The sequence below is a fragment of the Onychomys torridus genome, chromosome 7, assembly GCF_903995425.1.
Source record: "Onychomys torridus chromosome 7, mOncTor1.1, whole genome shotgun sequence".
Lineage (NCBI taxonomy): Eukaryota > Metazoa > Chordata > Mammalia > Rodentia > Cricetidae > Onychomys > Onychomys torridus.
In genome coordinates, this window is record NC_050449.1 from 44,372,333 (window position 1) to 44,384,867 (window position 12,535).

The window sequence follows — 12,535 nt, forward strand, 5'->3', positions numbered from 1 at the left end:
AACTTGTATGCAGGCGTAGATTTTCAAGATAAAAGAAAGGAAGAAAACCCCATTGGTTTGTGAGTTGAAGACGTCAGGCTCTCACAGAGACATGGGGGTATGGTGAAAGGCTGGAGTGTGAGGATCTGTGCCTTTAACCCTGGCGGCTTGTACCTCCACACCCAGAAAGCCAAGGCATTGTATACATTTCATATTAAATGAGAGCGAGTGAAAGTGCTTTAACATTATGGAGTATTCTAGCAAGTTAGACCTTTGAATTAATTAGCAAGCTCTGCAGGGTTCCCGATTATTTTGTCTTTACATTTCTTTGTAGATTGTGCAGTTTTCTTGATTGGTTTTGCTGACATAGTCTAAATAGGGCCTTGGCTCTCTGAAACGGAAGCAATCAGGATAATTTGAGTACCAACATATTAAAAAGAAACACGCTTGAGAATGTTACTGGAGAGTCTTTGCAAGAGAGAAGTAACTTAAAGATTATCAGGGCATTTTTGTGATTGGGCAGATTTTAAAATGCTGGACCCCAGTGGCTGTGTGAGTAGCCCGCTCTCTGTTGAATCGAAGGCGAGGTGAGGCTTGGCTGTTGGACTCAGGAGACTACTTAGTAAGATGGTTGGGAGCATGGCAGCCGTGTCCTTGTCCTCTTGTCCTATTGGTTTTTCTGCTTTACTGAGGCCTCCAGACTCAGGCCCTGTAGCCGAAGCATCCAGGCAGATGTCAGTGACCAACGTACAGCTGCTGCTCGGGTGGGACTGGTTCTTGCCCAGGCTTCCTGGCTACTTTTATTATAAGGACTGGCAGACTCAAAGGAGATGGGTCCGACCTAGTTTGGCAGTAGCACTTAGAATTGTTTTGTTTTATTTTACCTCTCTAGTGTTTTCCCTACATGTGTGTCCGTGCATCACTCAAGAGCCTGGTGCCCTCCAAGGCCAGAAGAGGGTATCAATCCCCTGGAACTGAATTATAGATGGTTGTGAGCTGCCCTATGGGTGCTGGGAATTGAACCCAGGTCCCTCAGAAAAACAGCCAGTGCTTTTAACTGCTGAGCTGTGTCTCTCTAGCCCCAGCTGTAAGAGTGCAGATTTGCCATTGAATGGCCAGCTCATTTTATGTACTTGATGAAACAAGAGGGGATTTTCCTTTCTTTGAACCAGGACATAATTGCTGATTGTATCAAATAGCTTGACAAGTGAGTGGATGTAATGCTTCCTCTAAGAGTCCCCGAGAGCAGTGATGGGCGAATGCTGGAATAAATGAGCAGCTCAGTGGTGAGTGTGGGGCTGTGGGAGCCTGGTGGGAAGTCCTCTCCAGGTTATTCAAGTGGACCTCTGAGCAGGGGGTCGGTTTGTAGCTTTGGAAGCTGTCTAAACGCCCCGCACCAATTTGTGCAGTCTTCTCCACTGCAGAGGCTCCTCATAGGTGCTTGTGTCTGTTTATGTTGCTTCCACATGTGGCTCTTCCCATTTGGGAGCATTTTGGAGTGTCATCTAACTGAACTCTAGACGGGAATGATTAGAGGCTTGAGACAGGTGGTGGGAGCTTAGGCAGGGTTTCAAACTCTTGCAGATTTAATTACAGCTGAGGAACTGAGGCAGGTTAAAACAGCAGCTGACGGGGTGCAGTAGGGGTCCTTTCTAGTCAACGGACCTCAATTGTAGCCAGGTAGGGAGTGTATGATAATATTTTCTGCTTTGTTCTTTCAATGCCCAACACAGGACTGTGAACTCTGGCTAATCTAGAGAATTTCTACAGACTGTGCATGGCCTTTTAATTAGCTTCCAAGATGTGAATCTAGCAACTATGAGGCCTGAAACTCTCACACCTGTGTACCTATATCCATTTGTGTCTGGTTGATGGGAGCCAGCATCGGTGGGACTATTTGTTTCTGTAAAGTAAGGTTACTGAAGAAAGTGTTGTGAAGGGTGGGTCAGTTGGAAGCTGTGGTCCAGTTATTGCAGTCTAACTGTCACCCATTCTTAAAGACGTAAAGAAAACCACAGCTGGCTCATCTAGCTGGTCTCCCTCAGTCTCTTTTGCATTGGCCACCAAAGGATAGCTGAGACTGGAGGCGTCCCAAAGGCTTTCTCACCCATCCAGCTGGCAGTTGAGGCTAGCTTTTGCCTAGATCTCGGCTGAGGCTGTCACCCAGAATACCTGTCTCTGGCTTTTCCATTTCCATTCCAAGAACTCTGTTGCTTTTATGACCTAGCCTTGGAAGTCAGACTGTATCACTTCTCCTTCTTCCTGGTGGTGGTGGTAAGCCACAGCCCGTGCTCCAGGAATGACGATTAGGATTGTTTTACTATGACAAAGAATTTGTGGGCATGTTATAAAATAACAGCTTTTTAAATGTCCTTCTCCTTCTAAACGTTTCTAAGATTTTTTTATAAGAGAGAAAAGGCAGCCCTACCGGCCATTGCCCCTTCACGCTCAGGAGGAAGGAGATTGCACCCACGGCAGGATTTGATGGCCAACAGTTGTCGTGCTTCACATGGTGTCTAGTCCTTTGGGTAGACTCAGTTCTTCCTCCTGAGCAGTAAGTGGTGGGCTCTTGTCTTTCCCCTTCATGCCCATCATGGTGGTGGCCTTACCTCTCTCCTTGATGCCAAGGATGCTGAGAAACAGGAGCCAAAGAGTTGATGGACTCCTACACTTCTTTACCACTTGCTATTCTCATCTGAGTCTCTGTGAGCTTCTGCCTGCTGCCCCTCCTTCCTCTCCATCCTCCATATCCACCTGCCTCCTCCTCCCCCAGACACTTTCCCAAGACCTTCATCTGGCACAGCTACTCTGTGCAGATTTGGCTTCGGAACACATTACATGTGGCCTGATGTCTTATTCAGCTCCTCGATCGTTGAAGTCTGCTGACCTTTAGGAAGAGTAAAGGAACCTTTTTAATCCCTTGTGGAGCTCAGAGAACTTGGCTTTCTGTTGTTGTGGAATGAGTTCTCTACAAAGACCATCTCCACATCTCCTACTGAGTAGTGCTAGGGGCTCCATTTGAAGAGACAGAGTGCTTCACGATGACCCCAAGCTAGTAGTCCGACCAGCTGGCATCGCCAGTCTTCATTTTAGCTTCTTCATGACTCTCAACACATTGTAGGGCCTTAAAAATACTATTTGGTGGATTTTCCGTTCTTTTAAAAAAGATGTATTTGTTGTTTTTACTTGATGTGTGAATGCCTGCATATATGTATGTGCGCCATGAGTTACAGGAGGTGGTGAGCCACCTGCTGTGGGTGCTCCCCACTAGCAGCAAGTGCTCTTAACTGCTGAGTCGTCATCTCTTTAGCCCCAGATTTACAGTCTTAGAGCTGGATTGATGTAGCAGTGAAAAGGATCTTGTCAGAGGCTTGCACTTAATGAAATACAAAATATACTCACTGTTTATTTCAAACCTTTAAAGCTTGCCAGAGCCTTAGTCTTGGCATGGTTCCCACTGTTCTTCTACCATAAGGATAAAGCCCAGATAAGGGTCTGAAGAGCAAGACAGAGACCGATAGACACGTGTATGCTCGTCCCACTGGAATGGTACCACCTGTGTCTTTGTCGATACCAGATGGGAACAGACTGGTGAAGAGCACCCCCCCAGCCCTGGGGACTGAAAGTCTCAAGTGTCCAGTTGCCTAATAGCATGTCTTTCTCAACTCAGCTGTTGTGAATAGTGGCCCAAGGTGACTGGTGCAGAGGCTATGATGCTCTGCCAGATGTTGTACATATCAGCAGCATGATTCACTGTGTACTACCCATATCACAGTGCTGTGGTTCCGTCTGTGCTTCGGCAGACTTCCTGATCACGCCACGTCACAGATCTTTGTAGGTGCCTTTAAATGGTCAGGACTGTGACCATAGTCCCCCACATGGCCTGCAAGTTAAGATAACGGTGACTTGGCAAATTCTGTGTGAACTGGAACTTGAAAAGGTTATTTGACCTCTTGGAATAATGTTTTCTTCATTAACATGGACACTTCTGTACCACTTGTACCTGCCATCCCATGTGTCACCGTAGCTCCTCCATTTCTCCACCCACACTGTGTAGCTTCCTGCTTTGCTCCACTCTGCCTCATGACTTTAGGACTGAAATGTTTGGGGGAAAAACAAAGAACCTGTTTTTACTTTTGGTGCTTCATTTCCTTGTGGAAAAAGAACATTAGATGCTAGGGAAGTAGACGAAAGAGTCTGGTTTGAGAGTGGGGCACATGCTTTCATTGGCAGGACTGTGAGTGTTTCCCATGGTACACTTCTCAAAGCTGGAGATGCAGCGCTGGACACAGTCCTGTCCCTAGGGGCTGGCCTCCAGCAAGTGCAGCATGCTAACAACCGTTATTCCCGTGTGCACTCTCACAGGACACGAGCGAGTCATTTCTGCAGTGTCCCTGACTGTAGAGCAGTGTCCTCACCCATGTGTTAGAGGCTGCGCTAATAAGAACTCTGATTTCTGCCCAACACCAGCCTTTTGAATATTAGAATTGCTCAGCAAGAGATGGTAGGTTGACTATGACTGAATCTTAGAGGAACTCAGCTTTTCTCTCTTTCTCATTCTCTCATCCATCCATCCCGATGTCGGTTTTCCCTCCCTCCACTCCTCCTACCCCCTGATCTACTCCTCCATTTCCCTTCAGAAAAGAACAGGCTTCCCAGGGATATCAACTAAATACAGCATAACAAGGTACAATAAGACTAGGCACAAAACCTCATGTCAAGGCTGGATGAGGCAACCCAGTGGAGGAAAAGGGTCTCAGGAGCAGACAAAAGAGTTAGGAGTCCCCCAAGAGCACCAAGCCACACAACCATAACACACATGCAGAGGACCTAGAGCAGACCCGTGCAGGCTCTGTGATTATTGCTCCAGTCTTTCAGATTCTCTGTAGAACTGAAGGTACTTTGAATGGCCAGTTCTGTACTGACAGATATAGAAAATATCTCACTGAAATGTGCACTGCATGGAAGAGAAAGAGTGAAAAGCAGCTCTAGAAAGTGCCCAGAGGGGCTGGACATGATTTTACTGTTTGAATGAAGGCAGATGAATAGCTGGATGATGGGCAGGTGGGTGGACAGATAGGTAAAAATGGAAGGGAAACCTGAGCGCCAGAACGTTTTCTTTTTGAGCTGACAAAAATGGCCCAGCATTCATCACCTGCTGAACTGGTGATGTCGGGGCCTAGCTGCCAGTCTCGCATTGATGTCCGCAAGTGCAGATTTAAGTCTGCACAGCAGAGTGCTCCCAAACCCCAATAAATGGGGCTGGTAATTGAATCAGAGCTTATTATAAGCGGTCAGCCAATTAGGCTGCGCAGGCAGTTTTTTGTCCAGGTCTGTCCTGTGCTTGAATTGCTTAAGAGTCTTTCCTACTGGGGCAGAGTAGGAAATGTGATGATGACATATATCTTACATCTCCCCAGTTACATGCCCGTGTCCTTTCAGGTCACACTGGTGGCGTTTTATCTCATTACAGGCCTTGTGCTATGAGCTTTGATAGGTATTCCTTTTGTCCTGGCTTGTGGTGAAGCTGATTTATGTGTCCACATGTGTGAGTGTGTGCAGACTCAGTCTTCCAGTACTTAACTGTTCTTCTGATTTATAAATCTGATTTCCCTTTCTTCAGAAACAATACAGTGTAACAAGTCTTTCTGTTCAAACTGCTACAGCTACTGATGGTTAAGAAACGAGTGTAATCAGGGATTCCCTCTTTCAAGGCCAAAGCAAAAGAAAGAAGGAAGGAATTTAGACCTACAGCTACTGTCAGACGAGAGGACCCAGCTGACTTGTTCTGGAGACCAGCAGTCAGACAACCATAGACTTTCTCCCATCCCAGCTTAGGGGTGAGCATGCGTCTCCTGCTGCTAGCCTCGGCCTGCCTTCTGGAAGTACTCAGCTAGTGGCTCTGTGTCAGATCATACCGGAGTGTGCAGGAGGGGAGCCCTGGGTTCTCAGAGGAGCCTTTAACTCTCCTGTTTTCTCCTTATGCTGACCCCCCACCTTTTATACAGTTTTATGCTCAGGCTTACCTGGAAAAGCATCCTTGCTGAATGCTGTGTTTAGAAAGTAGTGCTACTTTTCCAATGGCTGTACACTGGATGAGCAGGGCAGAATTGGGGTTTCTCTTGACTCACTTCACTTTTGTCCTTGACCCAAACCACAGCCTCTTGGACTTGGGATTCCTCATTGGGAGTAGGAGGTGTCGGTTACCCATCCTTGTATTCCTGCATTATCTGAGCTCTGTCACCTGAGGGTGCTCAGTGCTGTGTGGTTGTATGATGTCCTTTGCCTACTTCCTTTACCTAGCTTTACCTAGTCTGTCCTCTACCGCTCTATCCACCCTCCCAGCATATAAGCTCTTCATCATCCAGTAGTAGCAGGCATGTAGTATAGGTAAACATGCTCGGTCCCTGAATGTGGGAGTAAAGAGACAATCAACAAGTTAACAAATAAGTACGTACAAGTCGGGAAAGAGAGAGAGAAAAGGACTGACTGCACTGAGCCAGAGGAAGTGGAAGAAGGGTCACCAGTGAGTGTTCTCAGACAACCACACAGCCTCCAGCGAGGTGACTGAGGTGGAAAGATGTAGACTAAATGCTTTTCCCGTTCTAGCCAGTTCTCAGAGTTTGGCTTCTTTTCTGAATGGATACATTATCACTTTGAATTTGTGTGTTGGTGCTTTAATAGTAAATATGCTAAGTTATGATTATATCATTTGAATTCAGATATGAATATGTTCAACTAGACCACTGGCCCATTGAGGAAAGACTGTGTCCATGTGGCAAGCATGCAGATCTTCACACATAATCGCATATTGACTCTTTTCATTTGTTTGGCTTTTTAAGAATTTGGTGTTTTCCAGGTGGAGCATGATGGTGCACACCCTTAATCTCAGGCTGAGGCAGGTGGATCTGTGAGTTCCAGGCCAGCCAGGGCTGCACAGTGAGACACTGTCTTGGAAAAGGAAAATGTATTGGGGCGGTGGTGACACACGGCTTTAACCCCAGCAGAGGCAGAGGCAGGCGGATCTATATGAGTTCAAGGCCAGCCTGGGCTGCAGAGTGAGTTCCAGGACAGCCAGGACTACACACAGAGAAACCCTGTCTCAAAAACAAAACAAAGCAAAACAAAACAAAAAAGTAACTTTTTTTTCCTGTATTTGAGACAAATTTGTCCATTCCTTTTTTTTTAAAGATTTATTTATTTATTATGCATACAGAAGAGGGTGCCAGATTTCATTACAGATGGTTGTGAGCCACCACCATGTGGTTGCTGGGAATTGAACTCAGGACCTGGAAGAGCAGTCAGTGCTCTTAACCTCTGAGCCATCTCTCCAGCCTGTCTTTTTTTTTTTTTTTTTTTTCCCGAGACAGGGTTTCTCTGTGTAGCTTTGCACCTTTCCTGGATCTTGCTCTGTAGACCAGGCTGGCCTCAAACTCACAGAGATCCACCTGGCTCTGCCTCCCAAATGCTGGGATTAAAGGCATGCGCCACCACTGCCCGGCCCCTGTCCATTCCTTTTAAGTATATAAGTAACTTATTTTGCTTGCTTTGTATGTTTGAAATTTTCTGGTATAATAGAAAACAAAGTAAGTTATTTGTGAAGCAAAAAAGTAAATGAGTCATGGTAACAGCCCCTGCTATACCGTGATGCACACTGTTTTAACTGATTCTGCTGATCTTGCCCATCCATGCGGCTGTGTGGGTTGAACTTCGCTGACATGTGTCTCCTACTTCTGTACCAGTGTTTGCTCTCACCAGACTTGATAGTTTTGCAAGCCTGGTTAGCGAATTAATGTCCAGACTTGCATTTTGTCACGTCACATTAGCCGTTTGCTCTTCTCTTTGCTATTCAAGCACTTTGTAGCTTTTCCTATTGAGTTGTTTGTCTTCCTGAGTTATCAGCTCATATACTCTACATAGCAATCCTCAGCTGTGTAGACTACAGGTATTTCTCCCAATCTCTTTTACATACGCTACATAGCAATCCTCAGCTGTGTAGACTACAGGTATTTCTCCCAATCTCTTTTATCTTTCTGTTGTTTGAGCTTGCCTTTTATACCCAACGATAACCAATAGTGGATCTTCCATTTCAGTCTAGTCTAGTACTTTTGGTGATGGTATGTTCTGTGTGCAGCTGAAGCAGCGTTCTAAAATATGTGGGACTGTGGTGTCCGCTGTCAGCATACCAGGAAAATGGTCTCCAGCATTCACTGTCTTCGGTCCAGCAGACCCTGTCTGGATTTTAGTTATCTTATAAATTATTTACAAAAGTACAACTAGGAGAGTCATGAGAGATTCATTTGAAAATATAATAAATGGGGAACTGGAGAGGTGACTCGTTGGTTAAGAGCACTTGTTGCTCTTAGAGAGGACCTGGGTTCGGTTTCCTGCACCCACATCATGGCTCAATACTGTCTGTAACTCCACTTCATTGCAATGCCTTATTCGGTCCTATTTGGACACTAGACTTGCACATGATGCACATACATATAGGGAAACACTTATACACATAAAAATAATAAATCTTTAAAAATATATAATACATGAAGCAACTTTTCTATATTCTTTTGGTTATGGATAAACATATGCACATGCACACATACACACGCATACTGGGTGTTTTTTATTGTGTTTTCTTTCTCTTTTTTAAAGTTTTAATTTACTTACTTATTTTACTGTGTTTTGTTTCTTGAGACAGGGTATAGCGTATAACTCTGGCTTGGAACTTGCTACATAGGCCGGACTTGGCTTGAACTCACAGAGCTCCTTCTGCCTCTGCCTCCCAAGTGCTAAAATAAAAGGTGTGTGCCACCATACCTGGCCATATATTCTGAATTTTTATTCTGTATTCTACTTGTTGGGAACACACACATACACATGTGTTATTCCTGAAATGGATAATGTCTCAAATTACAGCCAACTGCTCATTAGCTGTTGTGCATGAACCTGATGCATCCTTCCTGAAAGACTGAGTATGAGTTTCAGTTCTATCACTAATAAAGTCTGGTGCATCATTGCTCCTAGTTCTTCTCATTCAAAAATAGCACTTGAATGTTTTTTGTGAAGCCTTTGGTGATTCACGTTTGTTTCCTAATTCAAACATTTTATTTGTTTGTTTGTTTTGTATTTAGAGTAGACTAGTCAGTGGTTTTTGTTGTTATTGTTGTTTTTCGGGGGTTTTTTTGTTGTTGTTGTTGTTGTTGTTGTTTTGTTTTGTTTTGTTTTGTTCTGTGACAGGGTTTCTCTGTGTAGCCCTGACTGTAGACTGCTCTGTAGAGCAGGCTGACTTCAAACTCAGAAATCCGCCTGCCTCTGCCTCCCGAGTGCTGGGATTAAAGGTGTGCGCCACCACCTGGCTAGTCAATGATTTTTAAGATGTCTTTGTCATCTATGTCCCTCTGTCATTATTGTAGACCTTCCTCTAGCTTACCCACTTGTGAACTATACCAAATACAATCTTATACACACCGTCATGGAAAATGAAAGGATGGGCGTGTCTTTTTATTATAAGAGGAGTCACCCAGCGTCTTACTGCAAATGTGTGACATCTTTCCTGGGGAAGCTGAATTGAGCAGAGTATGCGCTTTCATTTTTGTGCTAGGAATGTATTGTCTGCTGATCAATGTTTTTTTTTTTTTTTTTTTTAATCACATTATTTATTTTGTGTGTTACTGAGCGGGGAGGAACGCTTGTGGGCAAGTCAGAAGAGAACTTTTGAGTTTTTTTTCCCTTCTTCCACTGAGTGGGTTCAGGGGATCAGTCTCAGGTCACCAGGCTTGGCAGGAGGTGCTGGCCCAACTCAGCAGTTCTTGAGTTTGAGGACATTCATCTGGTCTACTGCCACCCAAAGACCATAGTGTGAAATTTGCTTATCCCGTCAGTTTCATTGCCATTGGACATGTGCTGGACATCTCTCTCTCTCTCTCTCTCTCTCTCTCTTTTGTGTGTGTGTGTGTGTGTGTGTGTGTGTGTGTGTGTGTGTGTGTGTGTGTGTGATCTGTCTTGGAATTGTGGAGTGTCTTCCTGTCCCACTTTTCTTATGACCATAGAGATGGAAAATGTTGAAGTGAGGGTTCTGAGCTGTGGTCACTGGAGGCCAGAAGCCGATAGAACCGCCTCCAGTGGTTCATTCTGTACTGAAACCGCATGAGCTGCCCCAGCAGGAAACACCACAGCTGATTCTGCAGACCCTGATGTTACACTGAGGGCTTGTGTCTACCTGAGCATATCTGCCTGTTAACGAACAGGAATCATTTCCGGAATGGTCACAGACCTGAAGGAATTGGTGCCGGTGTGAGGCATCACCTTATCTGTGTGTTGTGAGCAAAAGGAGGGAATTAACTTCTTTTGTCTGGAACGGGTGCATCCTCTTCCTGTTCGTCTGCTCACCAGAGCCCTGCTTTGTCTGCAGCTCTCCTCTAAGCCTCTTTTCTCTCTCCAAGCCCTTGAGCTGTTGGCTGCTGAAGTGAAGTGCATCTCTGTTGAGCACAGGGCACTGCCAGCATCTCAGTTGGGAAGTCTCTCTAAGAGGTGTGTTTGCCAAGTGCAAAATCATTGTGTGTGCAGGCATTGCAGGAGTCTGCCAAGCCCAGAGGTAGGCTGCCAGTGCCAACGCCACGTCGACATGACATTTACAGGTGTAGAATCTGGAAAAGGACTGGTGTGGATACCCTTCAGCTATCTCGTTTCCGGCCAACTTGGATTTTCAGACTGAAACATTCAATCAGGAAGTAATACTTGATGTATTTGAAGCTGTCATTATTACCTCTTCCAGGAAAGGATAAATCCATAGGCTATAAGATAACCCTTAATGGTTAAGCTTGCAGATTCTATAATCAAACCTGAATGAGGCTCTTATCAGTTACTATATGAACTTGAACAAGCTGCTTAATCTGCATGACCTAGAGTAGGTTTATGCCTCTGCTCTCCATCTGTGAAACAGGGACATCATTGTTACCTTTCTCATAGATTTATTGGATGGAATAAACAAATTTAAAACCACTTACATGCTTCAAAACCCCATGGTAGGTTGTTTCCAGTTCTCATACTTCAGTCATGAGAATTTTCCAGAACAAATTGTGCTAGCCACTTGATTCAGGTACTGCTGCAATACTGCAGGTACCCACGACACGGTTTTCCTCGGCTTTCTAGGACACACTAGAGCTGGAACCAGGATCGTTTGAGCATTTGGCATTTTTGTAATTGTTTAGATGCCAAAATTATTTGGAACTTCGTATACCGTGAAACTTTTGTGTGTCACGTTCGAATGCAAAATGCAGACCCATAGCTCTTGAAAGGCTGCTTAATAGGGAGATATACTTTTTTTTTTTGGCATGAGTAGCAAGGTCTAGTATCATGATCTGGTACCTGAATAGAATTTTCTCTGTTTATATAAAATATAATCCTTGATGTAGCACTTGGTTTCTTTCAGTTATTTCCAGAGCCATTAGTAAAAGGATGCAATTCCTACCCCTTCCTTTCTTTTCTCTTTCAGGTCTTCAAAGCTGCTTCGGGCGTTCTACGTCCCCTTCCTGTCGGATCAATATACAGTGTATGTGAACTACACCATCCTTAAGCCTCGGAGAACAAAGCAAAGCAGGAAGAGAAGTGGAGGTTAGCAACACCCCCACGGCTCCAACGGACAGCCATCATGTTAACTTGTGGGTCCACTGAGCTGACTTCCAGGTTATCATATAACGCCCATAATAAAGGTCGCCTGATAAGAAGCCAGATTCCGGGTGCTCTGAGTTTGTCATGTCTGTGTCAGAGTCACACGCTTCCTGCCCTGTGTCTGTTCTGCCTGTGAGCTTTCTGCAGACAGAGTCCCGAAAGCCTGGGGAGATACATTGCTCCATTGTCCTTCTTTTCTCTGTTCAGTCATTTACTAGAGTGGAGGAGAGCAGAAGCCGCTTACAGAAAGAGCTAAGAGCTCTTGGCTGGGTGTATGTGTGCTGGCTCTTCTCCACACTCGGGCCTGCCATCCGGGAACTAGCAAACTATCCTAAGGCCACATGGTTCCTCCACCCAAGCTGTTTGGCAGCTCCTAGCAGACCTTGTTCAAATCCTAGTGCTGAAAAGTACAGCCTGGTTGCCAACCGACATGTCCTTTCACCTCCAGCAAGACAAAAACATTCACAGGACTGCTATCCTGGCCTGAAGCTCAGGAAAAGACGACCACTGAAGAACTGTGGCCCAATCTGACTGTTCATAATGCCTCTCATTTTCACTTCATTTTCTTTAAAACCAGTCTTAATTGTATTTGGGAAGGGTTTTAAGATTTTTTTAAAAAGTTTCAACATGATATATCTTGAATTCTAGACTCTGTACAAAGATTATAACTATATTGAGCATCTTTGGAGCAAAGTATACTAGATTTGGGTGACATCACATTTTAAAGTAGTCAGAGGCCATTTGGGGGACATTGAGAATTCCTTTATGTGAAATTAAATGAAAAGGACTGTGTATATAAAGTACCCATACTTCAATTCTGCTGCAAGGTGACCTTTGGCAGGCACATCTAGTTGCATAGGCGGTGGTAAGGACTGTTACAGGTGGT

The 12,535-nt window shown here is 44.9% G+C and overlaps 1 protein-coding gene across 3 annotated transcripts in view; it reads left to right on the forward strand.

Moving 5' to 3' along the window:
• Positions 1–12,291, forward strand: part of Alg9 (ALG9 alpha-1,2-mannosyltransferase) — a 70,434-nt gene extending 58,143 nt beyond the window's left edge. For 2 of the 3 annotated variants that reach the window (XM_036192674.1, XM_036192675.1), the window contains exon 15: positions 11,474–12,291. In XM_036192674.1, the coding sequence (XP_036048567.1) occupies positions 11,474–11,597 (124 nt within the window). In that variant the 3' untranslated portion in view covers positions 11,598–12,291. The remainder of the gene's footprint in view (positions 1–11,473) is intronic. The other variant, XR_004945429.1, reaches the window with a different exon arrangement.
• Positions 12,292–12,535: the final 244 nt, after the last annotated feature.